Source organism: Pteropus vampyrus, unplaced genomic scaffold (assembly GCF_000151845.1).
Source record: "Pteropus vampyrus isolate Shadow unplaced genomic scaffold, Pvam_2.0 Scaffold261, whole genome shotgun sequence".
NCBI lineage: Eukaryota > Metazoa > Chordata > Mammalia > Chiroptera > Pteropodidae > Pteropus > Pteropus vampyrus.
In genome coordinates, this window is record NW_011889042.1 from 2049736 (window position 1) to 2073078 (window position 23343).

Sequence of the window (23343 nt, forward strand, 5' to 3'; positions counted from 1 at the left end):
AAATCTGTAAAAAAAAATCTATAGAGCATATGTGAAGTTATGACTGCAATAAAACAACGAAGAACCCTTATTTTGTTCTTGGAAAACTTTATTTCAGTTTAAACAAAAAAGCAAATGTTATTATGTCATCCAGGGACAGGTGAGAGTATGATCATCCTTCATAGCTGTAAACTGGCAAACTACAAATGAGAGATGAGATCAAGGTAAAAGACACTAATGAGTCCAGATTATATTTACCTCCCAAAGAGATCATGAAAATTTAGTCAAAAAGGTTAGAAACAGATTTACACAAAGTCACATCAGAAAAGCTGAGATAGTGATGGCTAACGCTTTGGGAAATTCCGTTTCCATTTAGTGATCAGAAGAATAAATTCTTAAACGGTCAGGAATAGGTGGTTTATACTGTAAGTATTAAAAACAATGATATGTACTTTCACCAGTTTCATATAACTAGGATTTAAGATGTTATTTAAAATCTAAATTTAGGCCTAAACGTTTAGTCATTACTAAAAATGGAAAATTTACATTTCTTTACAGAAAACATAAAAATATGACTATTTGGATCTTGTCTTAATTTACAATTGATAAGTCCAATTTTAATGTTTACCAAAAATAAAAATAAACAGACAGCAGCATTGTTACATACCTGAAGAATATTCCAAATAGAATGTTCCCATTAACAACAGACAACCAAGAAATCAAATTCAGTCTACAGATTTTATTTCTGATCAAGTAATAAGCTTTCAGTTATTTCTGTGAGTCTACCTTCTCTTAACAATGTACAACTTGTCAGATAACTACATCATTGATTTCCAAGCTCTCCTTCCACTGTATTTTTCCCCTTTAACTAAGACATACCTAGAAATAACAAGACAACTTAGAATAGCTGTAATGGCCTTCAATAATTTTGTTTTACTAATTAGTTGACCTAATTCCAGTGAAGGCTAATATCAAATTATCCAACAGTCTTTGATTTCAGAAATACTAATAGCAGTAGAATTATATAGAGCAATCTTGATCAATAATCTTCTACTCACATCTTATAACCAGTTATCTTTCTAAACAAACTATTTACAAATGCAAAATATGCAATATTGTTTAAAATAAATATACAATATACAGTTTCTACATTCTCAGACAGGCTTAAAAATGAGGTAATAAAAACTTAATTGATTAAACCTTTCGCCATTCTAGAAATGGCTTAGGGAAATAACGGTGAAAATTTTTTTCTTGTATCTTTTCACATTTTCTTTGAATGCTTCTGAATACCTCCTATGCTATGGTGAAAAATTATGTAAAAAATCCTTAAGCTTTGTTGGGTAATCTGTCATCACCCCAGTTGCTCCCAAATCAAAAGCTCTTTTGTATTCTTGTTCTTCATTTAATACCCAAATATACACCTGAAAATTAGAAACATGAGAAGTATGAGAAGAAATGTTAACACAGAAAATTATTTTTATAATAGCATTTATCCACTACAATCTCCCCACGCTTAGAAGTAATCTTTTAAACCCGAAATTTGAAGAAATCATTGAACCCTTTATAATATTCCACTTTGCTCATTAAACATGCACTGTCCCACCCCTCTGGCTTCAGTTATTCTCACCTATACCTAAGTGGACTCTAGTTACTGAAATGCCAATGTTTTCCTGCTAACTCTAAGAAAGAGAGTAAGGTCTTTATATGTGAACCAGTAAAGCAGCATCATCAGAGCTGGGACCAAGTTAAGGCAGTTAAAAGTTCCTGCCCTTTACACTTGTGTTAAATTGGCAAACTTTACTGTTTCCAAAATGCATCATTCCAGAAATTTACCTGAATTCCTCGGGCAGTGAGGTGGTCAAACAAAGCTTTTCTCATTAGCAAACTAGAAAAGAAAAGCAGAACAGATTTAGGTACTTCTTAGCCCCAGGAAGGACTAAAATAAGTCCTTAGTCCTAACTTTGTCAATTCAGAGTTTATAATTCCTAGTTGAATTTAATCCCAATACTTCCGCAATATAAGCAATGGCTTCAAATAATAATAACTGCCGTGGATGCATTTATATCTTTACTGCTGTCTGCTTGCTGGTGAACAACCAGAACCTTCTTCCTACTCCTTGCTACCGCGAGATCCTTGAGACCCATTCTTATTGAAGCAGCTCAGTGGCTTCCTCACTCTCCCTGCTGGAGCCATGATGAGAGTGAGAAAGAGTTGGGAAGTCTGTGTTCCTAAGTTTGCAGGTTAAAATAAGGTAGTGAACCTGGGTCAAGTTCTATAACATCATAGTTCATTCACAGAATGGATTGGTCTTTTGTGAGCTATCTTGGAATCTAATGTCTATTAATTACACTATCCTACATATAGGGGAAAAAAACAAACAAACCATTTTTTAGCTCCAAAGAACTGACTTTGAAGTGAACTTTTAGAAAACAAAATCACTTGAGCAAGATGGGAACTAACTGTACTAGAAAGTTATACGTATAATTCCTATTCTGTTTATGTTTATTAGAATGATTAGATAACAGAAACTAAAAATCACACGCACTTTTTGAATTGGGAGGGTCCTGCCTAATCCTAGAGGAAAGGGCCTGGGCCTCCATTAGAGGTTCAGGAATCAACCAATTCCTCCTTGCTCTGCTTTCTGCTCGGCTTCTCTCGTATGATTGAAGGGGGTCAGTGATGAAGGAAGAGGTTGTTTTAATTTATTAACTGCTTTGCATACAACTGTAAGAGGGTGTGCTAGGGCCCATCTACCCCTTAAGTGGTAGTAACCCAGGCAGTTGCTACATCAGTCCCCTCTGCTGCTGGCTGGAGAAACTTTGTGGCAGCTGATAAGCTGCTACAGCCTGGGGCCAGAGCCAGGCCCTTCTCTCCCTTTGGCCCTCTGCCCAATACTCCAGCTGTGGATGAAGCAAAGATGACTCCCTGTCTGGCGAGGGAGGCAAGCCCTGTTGATCCAGGTCTTTCCTAAGGCCACAAGGTCCAGGCTGGTGGCCCAGGACCATCATGCTATCCTAACAAAGATGCTGGAATAAAAAAAAAAAAAATCATGTGCATTAAATAACAAATGTGTCCTTGAAATTAAATTAAAATTAAATAAAAAATGTGTCTTTGAAAACTAGAATTTAAATCAGTAATAAAGCAAAAAACAAACTCTGTGACACAGAGAAAAGATGCAACTAGTTTTCTATCTCTTTGAAAGAGGAGCTAAGTTAAAAAGCCTGTGACTAAGGGCTATATTTAAGCATTCAAGTTTCCATTTGAAAGCAAAATACAGCTCAATAATTTTGTGGTTTTTACCGAAAAATAAACTCAACATGTCTTAGGAAGCAGATGTCAAATCTATAGGTAGGGCTTCCTTTCTGCTATTAAGTCTTGGTTCAGATTTTTCTGAGAAATGTGCCATTAGTTGATATACATTTTTCATATACTGTGTTGCTATACACACTTCTGAGAGAGGAGAGGAAGCATCTGAAAAAATGCAAAGGAAAGGGCCTGCAGAAATAACCCACTCAGCAGGTTAAAACTGCTCTCTCCCCCCATTCTGCCCAGTGCTCTTCAGCAAACATGTTTTCCCATAGTTACCTCCCCCACCTCAAGGACTCTCCAGCTCACGTCTGTTGATTGACAGCTTGCCAACCAACTAATGTTCTTCCTTATCTGTAGCTGTGTAGGAATATCAAGACTGTGTAAAACTGCTTGTTATGTTACAATTAAAACTCAACCCTTGGATAGGAATCCGCTGAGCAGGTCCCATCTCTCTGTTCAAGAATCCTATAATGGTGCTAATAACGCCAAGGTCGCAGGTTCAACAAAACAAATGACCTGTAAAACCAGTGGTCTGGAAATTCCTCCCCCGTGCAGCCCCTCACCCAAAGCTCCCCGTCCCCATCCTGAGTAAGAACGCACATGTGAAACCTCAGACAAAGGAATCACGTGCCCCTTGCAGGGACACTGCAAAAGTATATAAACTGTAATAAATCTAACCAGACCTAGCTCTGTGCATGGAGTTGTTAACCCCATGCGCTCAGCTGGCCTAATAAATTCTCCTCCCTCTAACAAAGTTGTCTGAGTGTCCAAATTCCTATGTCGGGTGTCACTTCCTACAACACTTCCTTTCATGTTTTTCACAGTAGGCTAGTGGAAACAGCAAATAAGTAGAAGGGAATGGTTATATATCCCAGCTCTGCTACTTACTAGCTAGATAACCCCAAGTAAATCACTTAACTTTAGGTTGGTCAAGTGCTCAATTTTCTCCTTAAACTGAATGAGATTATCTCCCCAGATTCCTCCTAAAGCTTTGTGACTGGTAATTAAGCTAGTTCTAAATGATTCATACACATCTAGTTTTGTATGGTAGGTATTCAACACATCCTTGTTACAAATTACATGTAGAAAGCTTGCACTAAATTATAAGCATAGTATTTAACAGATACAGCTAAAACAATAACTTGTATATCAGGAAACTAAAATTCTTACATATCAGAAAGCCAGATGAGAAACTTTTGACTTCTGGACATGGTGTGTGGTTCTTTTAGCCTGAGGCAAAATAAAATTTAAATCATAAATTAGAAACACAGGAATGTAATAGTGTGATAAAATAAAACAAGTTCAAAAACAAAGTGCCTTACACTTATATACTCAAAAAATATTTGTGAAAGGGCAAAAATAAATTAAATAAATTAAAATAAAGCCCGTGTGGGTTCTCCACTTCTATTGATTTTAAGTTAACTTTTTGCTACTGCTATTCGAAGGTTTGTTTTTTTTTTTTTAAAGTATCTTTCCAGAGACCCTGTGTGCCTGGGGCTCATGTAGCTTCTCTTTTTCAGTAAAGCTCCTTTCTCTTGCTTTGTTTCCTATAATTAATTTAGTATATAGTAGATTTAAACATACAACCAACCTTTATTATACATTAAAAGATACTTGGGGTAAAAATGAGACTAAAAAAAAAAATCTTGTTTTTTCTTCCCTTTTCAGTATCGAGAGACCTAGGCCCTGTACTTTTTAATTATCTTTGCTTTTGAAAAAGCATACTTGACTTTTAGGCCCACGCTGAGTTCCTTCTTCAGGAAGAGCACAACTATAGGTGTCATTAACTTCGGGTTGTGCCCATAGGAAATTTTAGATTAGTCGCTCTACTATGACAATTTCTCAGCTTCTTTCTAAATTTAACAGCACGCAGTGACTTTTGATCTCCCCAGATCTTCATTTCTTGTTTTCTAATGCAGCCTGTCTATACTCTTAGCATAATTCTGAGTCTCTACACTTAAATTCATTTTATTCTTTCTCTCTGAATTCAGTTTTTATTAGAAGCTCTCTAAATAAAATCCTTTTTCTCCTAAATCTAGCCAGGGTGGAAAGTCCTGGCTGCAATTTCAGGAATCTCAAGGATTTAGTATCTCAAATACTAATTACCTCGTTAAACACAAATTATTATGTTGTCTTAGGAAGTATCCATTGTCTTTCATTAAAAAAAAAAAACAAAAAAAACCATTAACACACGTAATATTCTACCTGTGTCTTAATCCATAATCACTTTTTAGAGAAAAGATTAATACTATGAAGTATATTCATGTCTATATTTTCAATAATTTTTGCTTCTAAAAGGAACACATGGAGATAATGTAGAGAGCATAATAGTCTATTCCAGGCCAGAGGAAAGCTAAATACTTTAGGAATAAATGGTTAGGAATCATTTTAATCTAGTAAATGAAAATGGTTTCTTTGTAAACAAGAAGTGATTTCTGTTCTTTTGTCTGAAAAAATATAATTGGGAATAGATAAAAATACTCATCACTAAGAAACGCAAACTGGAAAACAAGCATAAAACATAGATGCCAAGTACAAACCTACTGACCAAATTGCTTTTCTTACCAATATTTTCTAATGATAATTTCTGAGTATTAAGCTTGATTTTTTAAAGTTCTGTTTGGGGATGGGAAAAGTTTTCATACATTTAAATGATCGCCCCAGGAGCTCTGAATTCCTTTGTGATGACTCAGTTATCATATAAATTTTAGCTGGATATCACATTGTAAGGGTGCAGGATTGTGAGATGAAGCTATCTTTCTTTAATAATAAAGCGAAAGATAATTCGACAATAAAAGCTATCATTTATTGAGTGCTTATTATTTGCCAGGCAATGCTGTGTTTTATTTTTTGATCTTCATGGTAAATTAGTGTGTACTCTAGAGAAGTTATGCAAGTATCTTATATAAACTAAATCTATCCCTTTCTTTCTCCCATCTCCAGAGGTTTCTGTTGGGTGGTTGTTGTGGTGGCGGTTGTTTTTCTTCCTAAATGTATTAATGGTGAATTTGGAGTTTAATGAAATTTGAGCTGCATATAGTTGTCGATGAAGTAGAAAGAGGGAAGTTGGAGGGCAACTACTAGTTGATGTTAGGATAAAAGGATTAGTAGGCTTCAACGGTTAAGTGCAACTTTTTTTACCTGACTTCTGAATACACAGGCACAGAAAACTGTTGTTGCCTGAGATGGGTCCAGATTAAAAACTTATAATCCTTTACTATTCATTTTAGAGAATCTGTTTTTATGTCAAAAAGCACTATTAAATTAGGTAAGCTAATCAAACATGAAAATAACTACAGCAATCTATTCTTTGTCATGGACATTGATATTAATGAGCTTTATCATAGTACTCCTTGATAATTGATGAAAACAGGTAACCACTTACTTCAATATGATAGAAGGCATTGGGATTTCAAAAAACTGTTCTCGAATGGGCACAAATGGCAAGAGGCCAGTGAAGAACAGGCCAAGAATGAGCAGAACCCGCTGCAGACTGAAGAATATAGGAATATCTGAATTCTAAAAGACACAAAAAATATTATATGCTACTTTCCAACTGTTCAAATAAAGAGGATTATTTCACAACCCTCAAAATTTCCCAAGACTGTATCTTGACAACTGTTAAAAGTACTCCCTGAATTATAAATATCTAAACACATTGCATTTAGAAATTTCTAGTGCTTGACAAATGGGTCAGGATCTATCTTAGAGCCCTATAGGGTTCATTGATGATACTAAAGTTTCTCTATCTCCTACTCTCTGCTTTTGCAACACCATTTCTGTCCATTAGTGATAGTGCTTATCACTAGAGATTAAACACATCAAATTTAATGGAACGAGGTAAAGAAATGAAGAAATAAAATATTTATTAATCTTACTCCTGTTTAAAAGTTATATAACTATATCTAGATGTAGTTAAACAGGATACGATACAAATATATCTACACACACACACACACACACACACACGAATATATACTAATACTGTTACAAATATGTCATCTTTCAGCTACGTTACAGATCAAATATAAATAGGATTTTGTAAGCTAGTCCAAGAATCTAACCACCATTTTAAGTTTCTATTAAAAAATGTATTTGAGATCCCCAAACCCTTAGAATGTAAATGTCATGTATATATGAATACTTTTCAGCTTGCAAAATTGAAACTCTATACCCTTTAAACAACTCCTATAACTCCTCCTTGCCCCTCCTATATTTGCCTCTAAAACAAATGAAAGTTATGATGAATTTGAATTTTCTGTATAAAAGTAGCATGTTGAAAAAAAATCATGCAAAAAAGTAATTTATTTTAAACAGGTCTAAATTACCCACCTCTTTATTGTAAAAAAACAAACAAACAAAAAAACAGTAAGTTTGAGAACTTCTTTTTCCTCAGTGTTCTCATGCTGCTTTGTGTATTTTCAGCTAATTTATATACAAGTGTTTCAGCTGCAACACATTATACAAGTCCCTGAAAAAACTTGATTTCTGCAAATTCATACCCTAAGAATAACAGAGGGTTAGGGGCTGACTCTCAAAACATGTACAACTTTAGAACCAGAGGACTAAAACCAGTAACTGGTACTGCTGGTGGGAGAGGGCGTGGAACAGTATATTGGCATATCGCTGGCATTAACAACAGTCTGTACCCCATATCTTTCAAATTAGAATATCTGGGATGGGACCTAGGCATTAGTATTTTTTTTTACTGTTCAGGTAATTCCAACATACAGTCAAGGTTAAGAATCATTGCATTAAGTCTGAGTGAATAAAAAGTCACTAAGTGAGAATAAGTGCTACATGTCTTCCCATCACTAATGTGTAGTTCTTTTTAGTTTCTAGAGTCTGGGAATTAAAGGCTAGTGTAAAATTCTCATAAATCATACTTTAAGATACATGACTTAATTATATAGCATGTTCATAATATGAATGACAAATATTGTTGAGCCAATCTTACTATAATGTTTGAAAACTACTGCTGAAATTTAGGACTTTTTAATGCATTTGTGCATGTATAGATTAATGTAACCACCACCACGGTCAAGACACAGAATTGTTTCATCACCACATGAGAATCCCCTTGTGCTACCTCTTTGTATTTGCACCCACTCTCTATCTCAGTCAGTGTCCCCTGATAGCCACTAATCTGCTCTTCCTGTCTATAGTTTTGAGAATGTTACATAAATGTAATCATACAGTATGTAACATTTTGAGGTTAATTTTTCACTTAGCAAAATATCTTTGAAGACCATTCAGGTTGTTGTATGCATCAATGATTCATTTCCTTTCACACAGTATAGATATGTCAGTTTGTTCAGCCATTTACCCATTGAAATGCATTTGGGTCATTTCCCGAATTTTGGCATTATGAATAAAGCTGCTATAAACATTCACGTACAGGTTTTCGTGTGTATAAATTTTCATTTTTCTGAGATCCATGCCTAAGAGTAAGACTGCTGGTTAATATGGTAAGTATATGTTTAGTTTTGTAAGAAGCTACCCAAATAATTGAGTGGTTTCTCTTCATCTTCCCCAACATTTGCTATTATCACTAATTTTTATTTGAAAAAAAAAATGTGAATGATGTAAAAAGATCAGCAGGTCATTAAGCCTCCAGTATATTATCTCCATTTTAATAACACATGAAATATCATCAGACAATGATTAGTTATGGAAAGTCTTAGTTTTAAATTCTTAGGGATTTGAAGCCACTCAGACCAGTAATTATTCTGTTCTCTCCTTTTGTACACAAGCTCCCTCGGTATCTCACAGAGCCTGCTGCACATAAATAAAATGTACTTGCCAAAATGAGGGCCCCAATTATACTTTTAATTGTAATGCTGCTAATATTGGTTCTATGTTTTTGCCTTCTTTGCTAGGAAGGAAGGTCTTCCCAAAAGAATTTTGTATTTTGGAATTGCTACTGTATCATATTTCTTCTTCAATATCACTGGTATTCAGAAAAAGCATCTTCAATGCTTAAGTTTTTTTTAACATTTGAAATTTCAAATTCTCTTAGCTGACTATACAGCTAAACTTGCTAAGCATACCATTTCAAAATATATATCAAAACTAATTTTTTATAGATATATTTTCTTCGATCAGAAAGTTTTTCAGTGGGTAGATGGCCCTACTTATATATATTACTTGATAATCATGATCCTAGCTTTTTTGATTAATTCTAGTTGGAAGGCAGGGTAAAGAAAAGCTCGAGATATCGAGTTGAAAGATATCTTCCTTAATTCAAAACTACTTCTTCCTAAATTCAAAATTACACAAAAAAATTAAACCTAATGAAGAACAGAAAAGATAGAAATCATATTTTGTTTTATAATGTACATAATAAAATGTTGGTAAACAACTAATATTAACATGTGAAAATAATCCTGTAAGCCAGTCCAATTATATTGAACTTTAATTGCAAGGTCCATTATCTCTATTAAATCCATTATCTAAAATAAGATAATGATCTCTCTTAGTAACCTTCTGGTTAGTTGCCTCCACCCAGTACCGTCTATCTTTATAACAAAGCTATGAAATAAGATAATTTTCAAAATTATCATTGTAATAACTTACTATTTACAGATATTCAGGAACAACAACAAAGAGACCATTCTGTATCATTTTTGAAGCTTACCTCTTTGTAGCACTTCTCTACAATTTCGTAACTGGCATTACCCCATACTGTTATGTGTTCTCGTCTGTACTGCTTTACCAACTCTGAAACCTACAAGTGAAAATTCAATTTTTATGCATGTCCTTATTTTTAAATCTACTTACATTATTTCACTTAAAAAGATGGGTTACAATTGACTATCTGCCAGTGAACAGTATAAAGTTTTGGAAGAACCAATGCATAAATTCAGATTATTTTATAAAATATAAGAAGTTACTTATATTTTACCTTTATATGATCTATCTCATAGACTGCAACTATTTAGTAATTTGACAATACACTAACTACAAATGAAAGAAGTTAAACTAGAAGAAGTTAATTATATAAATGCCAGAACTATTGGTTCACAGGAGCTCACTTTTATCCATGACCAACACATGATAACTCACTCTGAAAATAGGCTTCCTTATGGTAAGTGATCTCTTCCACTAGGGCATTTTAAAACAATACTGATCTCGAGAGTATCACATCTCCTTGAACATTATCAAGCTATGTGGCCACCTACTCTAGCCTTATTTAGTTTGTGAAAGTGGGTACAACACACTCAGAGAAGGCAATGCCTTAAGTACCTTCTTAATCAGCACGTTGTTGTTGACTTTGATATCGATGTTGATGGGAGTGTTAGGAAAGGCCTCAAAAATGTCCTTCAGTAGTGGAATTCGGTTATCTTCTCCTTCACATTGGCATGCTGAGAAAGTAAGATTTTGAAAAGTATTTTTAGTCTTTTTTTTTTCTTTTAGGTGAGGCAACCCTTGGTTGACCTCACAGATTGCAAGGACCTTGTCGGCTTGCAATCCCTTATTTTTTATTTTTTACACCTACAGCACCTGGTCTTCCTAGGTGGTCTCCCACCCAAGTACTAACCAGGCCCGATCCTGCTTAGCTTCCGAGATCAGACAGGGTCGGGCTTGTTCAGGGTGGCATGGCCGTAGATTTGAACCGTATTTTTAAAAGATAACTTTTATTTTCTGATGATTAGCAAAAAAACATGTAGTCATAATAGGACATTTACAAAATGATGAGAAGTTTAAAGACGAAAACAAAAACCATCTAAAATCCAACAACTTAGGTATAACCATTGTGACCTTTTGGTGTACTTTCCCTACTCTTTTTTTCTTATGTATAATTTAATGGAGTTAGAATGTACCTACAGATATTAATCTGATTCTTTTACATAAGTAAAAATAAATATTACATGTTAATATACTGTATTCATAATTATGATTTTAAAGTTTTTTCATTAAGCTTTTTGAGTTAACTGTGGATTCACATGCGGTTACAAGAAATAACACACAGAGATCTGCATACCCTTTACCCAGATTCCCCAATGGTAATCTCTTGTAAAAACTATAATACAATATCACAACCATGATACTGACTTTGATATAATCTAGTGATTTTATTCTATAATTATTATTTTAAAAGTTAAAAAAAATACTCTATTGAGTAGCTATACGACAATTTAATATTTTTAATTTAACAATTCCCCTTGAACGGTAGTAGCATTTTCCACTCCAAATTATGCCACTTTGACATAAGGATTATTTTGAATTGAAGACAATCTAGAAGAAGCAGATCCAAAAAGAACTCTCTGCTCTCTCTGTTTGCCTAAAAACGAGATTTAAGTTTGTACAAAAATTAGTCACCAATAACCCTGGACTCGTATCAGCACCAAAGGACTGACTCTATATAACAAAGTTCTGACTATCTTTTATTACCCCCATATATTTGCCATCTACAGTTTGCCACCCTAGAAACCCAAAGTCTTTTTCCTTTCTCTTGTCACTTCTCTAAATATTTATTTATTTTTATTGTTGTTAAGATGCTATATAAACTCAGGATCTTGCCATCCCTGAGTTTCTCCCATGTGACATATATATTAATAAACTTGTTTGTTTTTCTCTTGTTAATCTCTTTCGTTACAGAACCCCAGCTGAGACTCTAGAAGGGTAGAAAGAAAAACATTATTTCTTCCTCTATATCCTACTAGTGGATATTAAGATTGTTTTTAAAGTTTTGCTCTGGTATCATCATTGAATTTTTCAGACTGAGAAAAATTCAGGCAAGAGAAATACATGCTAATTCAGTAATGTGTTGAAGAATTATATCAATGCAACTCAATTCAAAGAAAACTGAGTCATGAAAAAAATTAGAAGAGAATTTTAATTATTTTTTATATTTCCTAAGGGTTATTGTCTTTATTCTTTCCCTAGTCCCTTTTGACTCTAATCATTTGTATATTACACTCTACATACTATATAACTATTATAAAATTTCTCCTATCTGAAACTTCAATTCTACTAATTTGTGAATAACAAAATGGTAAAAGATTCTTTATTTCACCCTTATTGTACAGCACATCAAAAAAGCAAATTAAATCCGTGTCAGAACATTAATCATAATAAAGGCTCACATGAAAAGCAAAGAAAAACCTGTTACTTTTTTGTCTGTTCCCAATTCTATTCTATTGTCTTTTTCCTACTCCTAGTAGTTCAGATGGGGCTCAAGGTCATTCTGATGGGACTGTCAATTATTTGGTTTTGTCTCCCTGGCCACAGAGAGAGCACATGACCTTTAAGCATAATAACAGGGTCACTAGGAGAGATCCAAAATCCTCAGCTGAATGAATAATGTATTTTTGATGCTGTCAGAGGTCCACCTTTATGTGGAGAAGGTATGTCTAAGAACAAAGCTAACAAAAATGAAAGTGGAACAAAGAAATAGAAATAAAAACCAATTATTTTTTGAGCAAGTGGAATCAGTCATGTCTGAAGGAACCTCTAGACTTTTTAGTTAAAATAACTAATAAATTCTTAAAAATGTTTTTCTTGAACTATCTTGAGATGGATTTCTAGCACTTATAACTGAAAGAGTTTAGACTTATCATAGACTATAAAATTGAACTACAAAAACTAATTATGTTAATATACTGAGCTGTCAAAAACAGAACCCACTTTCAATTCACTCTCATGGTACGCATATGGCCTGGGTCTGGTCAACCATAATTGCTTATCTCTTTATCCACAGTGAATATTTTAAGGTAGACACATGACCCAAGCTGGGTCAATCAGTGTCTTTCTGTAAAACTTTTCCCTTGAAATGCATAGGATAAATTGCCTTTTTTCCCTGGGGTCACAGTGCAGGTAGGATGTGAATTTATGGTTGTCAGTGATCATGTTCCCCTTCACATACACAAAATCCATCTACAGCAAAAAAGGCTAAGATTCACTTAAGAGAAGCAGAATGGAATGAAGCAAAAAGAGTCCATTTTGACCGGAATATAAGACCTGAAACAATAAAACACATAGAAGAAAACATAGGAACTAAACTCAAGGGCTTGGACTTAAGGATTTTATGAATTTGACCTCAAAGGCAAGGGAAATAAAAGCAAAAATAAATGAATGGGACTACATCAAACTAAAAAGCTTCTGCTCAGCAAAAGAAACCGTCAACAAGATAAAGAGACAACCATCCGAATGGGAAAATATACTTGTAAGCAACGCCTCCGATAAGGGCCAAATATCTAAAATATAGAGAACTCATACGACTCAATAACAACAAAAAAGCAAACAATTCAATCAAAAAACGGGCAAAGGACGTGAACAGACACTTCTCCCTAGAGGACATAGAAATGGCCAACAAATATATGAAAAGATGCTCAACATCGCTAGCTATTAGGGAAATGCAAATCAAAACCACAATGAGATACCATCTCGCACCCGTTACAATGGCTGTAATCAACAAGACAAGTAATAACAAATGTTGAAGAGGATATAGAGAAATAGGAACCCTCATACACTGCTGGTGGGGCTGCAAATTGGTATAGCAAAATTCCTCCATACTATGGAAAACAGTATGGAGGTTCCTCAAAAAACTAAGAATTGATCTACCATATAATGCAGCAATCCCTCTACTGGGTATTTAGCCCAAAGACTTAAAAACCCATATCTGAAAAAATATTTGCACACCAATGTTCATAGCAGCATTATTCACAGCGGCCAGGACATGGAAGCAACCGAAGTGTCCTACTATAGATGGTTGGATAAAGAAGCTGTGGTATGTATATACAATGGAATATTACCCAGCCATAAGAAGAGATGAAATACTGCCATTTGCGACAACATGGATGGATTTCGAGATAATCATGCTATGCAAAATAAGCCAGACAAAAAAAGTTGCAAATCACATGATATCACTTATATGTGAGAAATAAACCTAAAAGCAACAAATAAACAGGACAAACAGAGACTCATGGACATGGACAATGGACTAGTGGTTACCAAAGGGTAGGGGGTGAGGGAGAAGGGGGAAGATAGACAGGGTAAAGGGGGTCAAATTTAGGGGGGTAGGAGGAGGATAAAGTGGGTAAAGGGGATCAAATATATGGTAGCTGAAGGAAACTGGACTTTGGGTGGTAAACACACAATAGAATATATAGATGTCAAATTATAATGTACACCTGAAAATTATATAATTGTATTAACCAATGTTACCCCAATAAACTTAATAAAAAAGAGTCCTTTTTGTACCTCTGAATCCAATAATTTCAATGTCAGATCCACCACCTTTGACAGTTAATGATAAAATAAATCTTTTTTATCCTTTAAGCAAGTATAATATGCTTTCTGTTACTTATAACCTAAAAAGTTTGAACATGATGTTCTAGCACTGCACAGTTCAATATGGTATCCACTAGCCACATAGGGTTATTTAAATTAAAATGAAATAAAATTAAAAATTTAGTTCCTCAGGTACACTAGCCACATTTCAAGTGCTCTTGGCCATTGTATTGAACAATGCAAAAAAAAAAAACCCCACTGATATCACTACAGAAAGTTCTGTTTAGACAGTGCAATTCTAATTAACTAAAAATTTTGTTAGCTTGTTAAGTTTGTAAAGTGTAATTTCATAGTCAAAAGAATTGTCATGGGCAATAGCTATTCACACTCAAGTAAGATATATGCAAGGACAAAATTAGAAAAAGCTTAAACAGACAAAACTAACTTTGGGACAGCAAAATGACACATTACAGAAGAATAATATTGTACCGAATAGTGGGGGAAACAAAAAGTTAACATGCTAAGAAAAAGAAAGTATACTAAAGTAATGAGAAGATATTTAAATCAGATGTCTCAGCCAGCATAGAAAGTAGAAAAAGAGTTGGAGAAAGAAGTTTGTTCCCAGTATTGTTCCACATCAGGCTGGGAAATACCACAAAAAGGGAAAGAGGAAAATAACAGGAAAACAAGTATGCTAGAAACTAATATAATATTAAATGTGAACTGTAATTGAAAAAAATTTTTAATTAAAAAATAAAGAAAAGAAAGCTAGGCAAGAGTATGCCATAGGAAGTGTTGCGTGAAGTGGCCTCCACAACATGTTAGAAGTTTAAAACTGATCATTACGATCAACTCTAGATTATCTAAATTATTATTTTTCATGAAAAAAGGACTACTTTTATGTAAGTAGGATAATAATAACAAACTCCTTGGTTAACAGATTTTTATGTTCTTTCTTTTTAATGTAACCTGTGGCAAATCAAAGTACTTTTAAAAGAAAACAGTTCTTCTCCAGGAAAGTTTTGAACCACAAAGAAAACAAGCGGTCTGATATGTGCATTCCTCTGAGAGTGGCAGTCTCTCTCTCTCTCCAGTATTTAAAGAAAAGCAAGTGAGAGTTCTGAGCAGGGGAACAGGATAGGAAAAACTGAACAATCTTTGTCAAATATGAGTCAAGTTTTTACAGTACTATGTAATAGTCTGTTTCAAATACAGTAAACTTCACATTTGAGGCACTGTCTTAAGTTAATAATGAGTTAAATGCAATATAAACTAAAGTTAGTTATTCTTTACAGTTGTCTGAAACTTCAGAGTACATGGCATAGCTATTAATAAGGTATTTAAAGAGACTTCAAATGGAGAGGCAATATGGTATAGCTGAATACTGGTCTGGTAGAGAGGAGAGACCTAGTTGTGTCATTTAATTGCTATATGACCTTAAATCCATTTACATCTTTAGGCCTGTTTCCTTATCTATAACAGGAGGAGACAGAACTAGATAGTCTCAAAGGTCTCTTCACATTCAAAAATTTTATGACTTTATGAGGGAGGTATAAAAACCAGAAAAAAAATTTTTTTCTTGAAAGATCTTTTAATCTTTGTAGACTTTGGCTTTGCTCTACAAAGGGAAAAACAGGAAAAACTTCACTTACACAATTTTCTTAACTTTCATAAGTCTACGGCTGACACAGATATTAGAATAGCTTGGCAAATATAATCCTATTAATTACAAGAATAAAAAAAGTGTTTCCTCAAACCAACACAGCTTAATGATACTTACCTAGAAGGCAAAATCAACATCTAAATATCCCTTAGAAATATCTAAACAAATTTCTGATTTCTAAAATCTCCCGGTCAAGGTAAAATTACACTGGCCAGTTTTAAATTTAGTTCACAAAGTAGTTACAGTTCTTTTTGAAAATTAATATCAATAGATCCTTGACATTTAACCAAGGTTTTAACTATAAGCAAACCATACTAAGGACCATAACATGTAGCATCTTACAGTTTTACTGAGTTATACCTGAATCATTCAAAACATGAGGCTGAACTGCAATAGTGAGGAAAGACTATACCTGCTCAGCAACCTGTATCTCAAGGTGGTGTATTTTCCACTCTGACATGTTCCATTCTAAAACTAACAAATTGGGCCAAGTGACATGTTTCATTATGAGAAATGTTCCCTCAAAAGAAAGAAAACTTCTATGCTGGTGATTAAAAGGTAAAGATGACTAGGAAATGGATGGTTTATTTGAGTAATAGAATTCTCTTTAATAATTTAAAATATGGAGCAGTTAAAAGACATAGAATCAAATGTGACAGAATTAGTAAGGATCTGAAAGGGGTTATTTCAATTTCTTTTCATTTATTTAATTTACGATTACTACAAGTTATAGTAATAATCTAGAATTTGAAGCTTTAGAAGTACAAAGTATCCCCAATAATATCTGGGTTTCTTGTCATTAGTATTCAAGCTTAAATTAACTGTACATAAATTTAAGTAGAATGAGCCAATTAAATCTCTGGACTTTCTCATTGCAGGGTCAAGATTTCAGATTTGTAAGCATGAGAGAGTAAGTTTTAAGGACAGTATTTTTAGTCAGAACTTACTATATGACAAGAGAACATGCCTGTATATCTAATTCTCAGCATAAATGAATATACTTCAATGTAAATGGTTAAGCTGCAAATGGGGAATATTACCTCTTTGAAATGTGACATCCAGTTTGCCAAGGTAAGGCGGGAGTTCCTTTAAAAGATATGATTGGAAAAAAGTTAGCTCTCAAAAAATCAAAAGCATTTTAATGTCTGACATCAAGACATAAAGATTTGCTACTTCAGAAAATAAAAGAACAAAACACCACATATGTTTACAGAAGGCACCCTTTAGCAGAACATCCTCAGCAAATTAATCATATAATTACTTAATTTCACAACCTACAAGAAATCTGTACTATTTAATATGGACCTTTTCTAAATAATAAATATACAAAGACAAATGTTAAGAAGAGATAATTCAAAGAAAAAAAGAAAAATGATTAAAAATCATATAGAAAAATCTTTAAACTCACAATCAAATAAATACTAATTAAAAATTAGCAAATTAGGAAATGTTTGATATAGTTGTAATGCCCAATAATTGTAAGAGTACAGCAAAATGGAAATTCTTCTTATTATCAGATTTTAGAACTCTTTCAAACATTTAAAAAGCAAGTTGGCAATAGTAACTTTCAATATATATTAAGACACTATAATATTCCTAATCTTTTACCTAATAATTTTCCTGCTAGAAGTTTATTTAGGGAAATAATTTTAAATATAGAAATAAGTTTTTATTTGTATAAATACTTTTAAGAAATATAAATATCTTTATAAATATATATTTATATCTCTTAAATAACTTTATATAAGCATAGAAACATAGAGAAAATTTCATCTTTATGCATTCAGTGCAGTGTTATCTATAATGATGAAAACTCAGAACTCATTCAAATGTCCAACAATAGAGGAACAGTTAAAAACAACTATATATCCACTCAGTGGAATAACTGCAGTCATTTGAAATGTTTATGAAAAATAAGTATGGAATCTCAAAAGCCTAAATACTATATAATTCTAACTACACGAGATTCTAGAAAAGGCAAGACTATGGAGACAGTAAAAAGATCAGCAGTGGTCAGGCATTAAGAGAGCAAGAAAATGAACAGGAAGAGCAAAGAGGATTTTTTTTTTTTTTTAACGCCTACAGCACCTGGTAATCCTAGGTGGTTTCCCATCCAAGTACTTACCAAGCCCAACCCTGCTTAGCTTCGGAGATCTGATGAACTCAGACACGTTCAGGATGGCATGGCCGTAGACACAAAGTGGATTTTTAAGGGAGTAAAATTATTCTCTATGACACTACATTAGTGGATACATGTCATTATACTTATGTTAAAACCTATGGAACGTACAACACCAAGAATGAACCCTAATGTAAACTATGGACTTTGAGAGATGATATACCAATGTAGGTTCATCAACTGTGAAAAATGTACCACTCTGGTGTGGGATGTTGATAGTTGGGGGAGGCTGTGCCTGTGTGGGGGCAGAGGGAATTTTCTGTACTTTCTTACTTAATTTTGCTGTGAACCTATAACTGCTCTAAAAACTAAAGTCTATTACAAAAAGAAAAAGCACAGAAAAATGTGTAGCATGCCAAAATATTAAAGTGTTTACAAATAGAACATACGTAATATACAATGGGATCACAACTACGTAAAAAACATACAGGGTATTACATACAGATAGTATCCTGTTAACATAAGTTTTCTTTAGGTGGTAAATTGAGCATTTTTCCTTCTATTTAACAATATTTATGATAATGAGCATATAAACTACTAAAATCAGATTTTTAAAGGGCTCTTGCCTATATTTTGAAGATTAAGACTAATTCATATATTTAATCTGAATCAAATAAATTATAAAGTACTTCAAGCACATTGAACTGTAGTAGCTTTACATTTGAAAACTCTGGAAATTTTGTTTAAATATTTATTAAAACAAGTCTCTATATATGTATGGAATGAGTACATCCTCACTGAAACAATAGTTTTTTAAATTTCCTTTGACAATCATTATTTAATTTCTATCATTAATTTTTTAATTATTTATTGAAGCACTATCTGGCACTATCTATCACTGTTTTTAAAAATCTTATAGGCCCTAATATCTACTAGATATTACTTTATCATACATTTTTACTTACACAGTACTTGAGATCACAGATGTTTACATTAACCCCCGTTGATCTCTTTAGATTTTCATCATGTGACACAACAACCTGTTCATCTTTGGTGATATGGCAGTCCAATTCAAGCATATCAGTTCCAATTGTAACTGCACTGAAGAAATACAAAGAAAAATGACATTCTGAAACTTAAGTAAACATTTAGGTTATAAGCATCAGATATAAAAATTCAGAATTATAATGCAAACAGCAAAAAACCCCATAATATGAAAATTTTTCAATACTGTCATCTATTATGATTTATTGATGAAAAAATATTCTAAATAAACTTAGAATAAGAGAATCATGCTGCCTCCTTTCCATTAAGCATTATCTTTATTTCTGTCAACCCAATATGATGGAAAGAAGACTAGACCAGAAGGTAAGAGATCTGGGTGTCAGTTCCTGCTTTGCTATGAACTTGCTGATAACCCTGGGCAAGTAAATACCCTCTCCGGGCCTCATTTTCACATCTATAAAATGAAAGGAGTGAAAACAAGAAAAAGATGCTAGCTTTTGCCACTGTAATTCAATATAGGATTAGAATTCTAGCTGGAGCAATTAAGCAAGGATAAAAGGGGGTGGGCATCCAAGTTGGAAAGGAAATCATGAAACAATTCCATTTACAATAACATCAAAAAGAATAAAAAACTTAGGATTAACTTAACCAAGGAGGTGGAAGCCTTGTACAATAAAAACTACAAAACACAGCTGAAAGAAATTAAAGAAGATATTCATAATGGAAAGACATCCCATGTTCATGGATTAGAATACTTAATATTGTTAAGATGCAAATACTACACTGATCTACAGAATCGATGCAATTCCTATCAAAATCCCAATGATATTTTTTGCAAAAATAGAAAAATCCACTCTAAAATTTACATTGAATCTCAAGGTACCCACATAGTGAAAACAATCTTGAAAAAAAACAAAATTGGCAGACTCACACTTCCTGGTTTCAAAAGTTTCCGCAAAGCTACAGTGCAGTGGAAGCCCTGACTTTTTTTTCTTGTAATGCAAGTGCCTGACTTAAGCTTTGATAGCAGAGGAACCCGCTTCAAAGACAGGTATCTCTGCATAGGCACAGGCCCTCGCACAATGGTACTCCCTAAGTATTTGTTAAATACTGAATTCATGAATGAAATATTTGTTAAATATTGAATTTATGAATGAAAAGATGCAAATGTCTATATATGTAAAATGTCTACACAGCACTGTATGTATCGATTATCACTGATGAAAAAAAATTATCACAGATGACATATCAAGATGAAGAAAAAGTAAACATAGTTGAGCAGGAAGAAAGTTTTAGAAACATTTTCCTTTTTAAAATTCAGAAATGGGTCTACAACCATGCTACCCTGAACAAGACCAATCCCATCTGATCTCGGAAGCAGGGTCAGGCCTGTTTAGTACTTGGATGACAGACCACCTAGGAAGACCAGGTGCTGTAGGCATGAAAAAGTAAAGTAAAATAAAATAAAAAATAAAATTAAATAAATAAAATTAAATAAAATTCAGGAATGGAAAGAGTAAGACCAGGGATGAGCAGAGTAGAGTAAGAAAATGTAAAAGGAGATAAATTACAGTTTGTGTAATATATTTCCATGCGCTTAAAGTTTTTCCTAGTAGTTTCATATAAGGTCATATCTCTACAACTACATATTAAATTCCTAGAGAGAAAAGGCCTGTGTCTGTTCTACATTTTCTAACATTCATGATGTTGGGCATATTGTAGGTATTCAACACATTCCTAAATGAGTGGAATGGAGCCATATTTTAGTTATCAACATCTAAACATTTTAAATTTTAATTAATCACCACTTAAATGTTGATCAATAACAATCCATATCCATAGTAAGTATTATACTTCAGAGAATAAAGTATTCACATGGAATTGAATTGTTGAAGTATATCTGAATAAAACTAAAAAGTAGGTATGGTATGATCCCACTGATGTAAAATAGAGTTCATATATAATTTTTTTCAAAAGACAAGGAAGATATAGGCCAAATTGGTACAGTGGTTACCTCTAAAAAATAATATTATTGGGAATGGAATTAGAGATGTGAGAAGGCCCATATTTTACTTCATATATATTACCTGAATTATTTGAGTTTTTAGAATACAGGCACAACACAGAGATGTTGCAGGTTTGGTTCCAGGCCACCACAATAAAGCAAATATCACAATAAAACAAGTTACACAAATTTTTTGGTTGTCCAGTACATATAAAAGTTACGTTTACACTATACTGTAGTCCATTAAGTGTGTGATAGCACTGTGTTTAAAAAAAACAATGTACATACTTTCTTTAAAAAACACTTCATTGCTAAAAATGCTAATCGCCATCTGAGGCTTCAGCAATTCTTAATCTTTTTTGCTTGTGGAGGGTTCTGCCTCACTGTTGATGGCCACTGACTGACCAGAGTGGTGGTTGCTGAAATCTATAGTGGCTATGGCAATTTCTTAAAATAAGACAAAAATGGTGTTTGCCACATCGATTGACTCTTCCTTTCACGAATGATTTCTTTTTGCCTGTGATATTGTTTTATAGTGTTTTACCTACAGTAGAAAGTCTTTCAAAACTGGAATCAATCTTCTCCAACCATGCCACACTGTTTTTTTATCAGCTAAGGTCATGTAAAATTCTAAATCATCTGTTGTCATTTCAACAATTCTGATAGCATCTTCACCAGGAGTAGATTTCATCTCACTTTAGACTTTGTGCATATCAGAACACTATTATAAGGAACATTTGAAAACATCAAGATGAAAATATATAACTAGAATCCCACAATTATTTTTTTAACTTTAAACTTTATTAGATTCCATCTCAAGAAACCACTTTTTGTGATCATCCATAAGAAGCAACTCTTCAACCACTGAATTTTTATCATGAGATCACAGCAATTCAGTCACATCTTCAGGCTCTGCTTCTAATCCTAGTTCTCTTGCTATTTCTACCACATCTGCAGTTACTTCCTTCGTTGAAGTCTTAAACCCCTCAAAGTCATCTGTGAGGGTTGGAATCAACTTCTTCCAAATTCTTGTTAATGTTGATATTTTGACCTCTTCTCATGAATCACAAGTATTCTTAATAACATCTAGAATGGTGAATCCTTTCCAGAAGGTTTTTCAATTTACTTTGCTCAGATCCATCAAAGGAATCACTATCTATGGAAGCCCCAGCCTTAAATAATAAAACTTGAAAGTTAAAATTACTTCTTGATCCGTGGGCTGCAGAATGGATGTTGTGTTAACAGGCATGAAAACAACATTAATTTCACTGTATATATCTTCATCAGCTCTTGGGTGACCAGGTACATTATCAACGAGCAGTGGGCTTAACAGTGGGCTTAAAATAGTCAGTAAACCATGTTGTCAACAGATGTGCTGTCATCTAGGCTTTGTTGTTCCACTTACAGAACACAGGCAGAGTAGATTTAGCATAATTCTTTAGTGCCCTAGAATTTACAGGATGGTAAACGAACATTGGCTTCAACTTAAGGTCACCAGATGCATTAGCCCTAACAAGAGAATCAGCCTGTTCTTTGAAGTTTCGAAGCCAGATACTGATTTCTCTCTAGCAATGAAAGTCCTAGATAGCACCTTCATCTAATATAAGGCTGTTTCATCTACAATGAAAATCTGTTGTTTAGTAGCCACCTTCATTAATTATCTTACTTAGAATTCCTGCACAACTTGCTGCAGCTTCTACATCAACATTTGCTGCTTCATCTTGGCTTTTATGTTACAGAGATGGCTTCTTTCCTTAAACCTCATGAATCAACCTCTGCTGGCTTTAAACATTTCCTCTGCAGCTTCCTCACATCTCTCAACCTTAACAGAACTGAAGAGAGTTAGAGCCTTACCCTGGATTAGGTTTTGGTTTAAGGGAATGTTGTGGCTTGTTTGATTTCTATCCAGACCACTAAAACTTTCTCCATATCAGCAAAAACGTTGTGCTTTCTTATCATGCATGCGTTCACTGGAGTGGCACTTTCAATCTCCTTAAAGAATTTTTCCTTTGCATACGCAACTTGGCT

The 23343-nt window shown here is 33.7% G+C and overlaps 1 protein-coding gene and 2 pseudogenes across 1 annotated transcript in view; all 3 read right to left on the minus strand.

The window, feature by feature from the left end:
- Positions 1-70: 70 nt before the first annotated feature.
- GDPD1 (glycerophosphodiester phosphodiesterase domain containing 1) overlaps positions 71-23343 on the minus strand; it is a 37758-nt gene continuing 14485 nt past the window's right edge. Inside the window, exons 3-10 of the mRNA XM_011375059.2 lie at positions 19271-19406; positions 17227-17272; positions 10534-10652; positions 9926-10015; positions 6674-6807; positions 4459-4518; positions 1813-1864; positions 71-1400 (exon numbers count right to left, since the gene is read on the minus strand). Of these exons, the coding sequence (XP_011373361.1) occupies positions 1278-1400; positions 1813-1864; positions 4459-4518; positions 6674-6807; positions 9926-10015; positions 10534-10652; positions 17227-17272; positions 19271-19406 (760 nt within the window). The 3' untranslated portion in view covers positions 71-1277. The remainder of the gene's footprint in view (positions 1401-1812; positions 1865-4458; positions 4519-6673; positions 6808-9925; positions 10016-10533; positions 10653-17226; positions 17273-19270; positions 19407-23343) is intronic.
- Positions 10780-10898, minus strand: LOC111729414 (annotated as a pseudogene).
- Positions 18263-18381, minus strand: LOC111729441 (annotated as a pseudogene).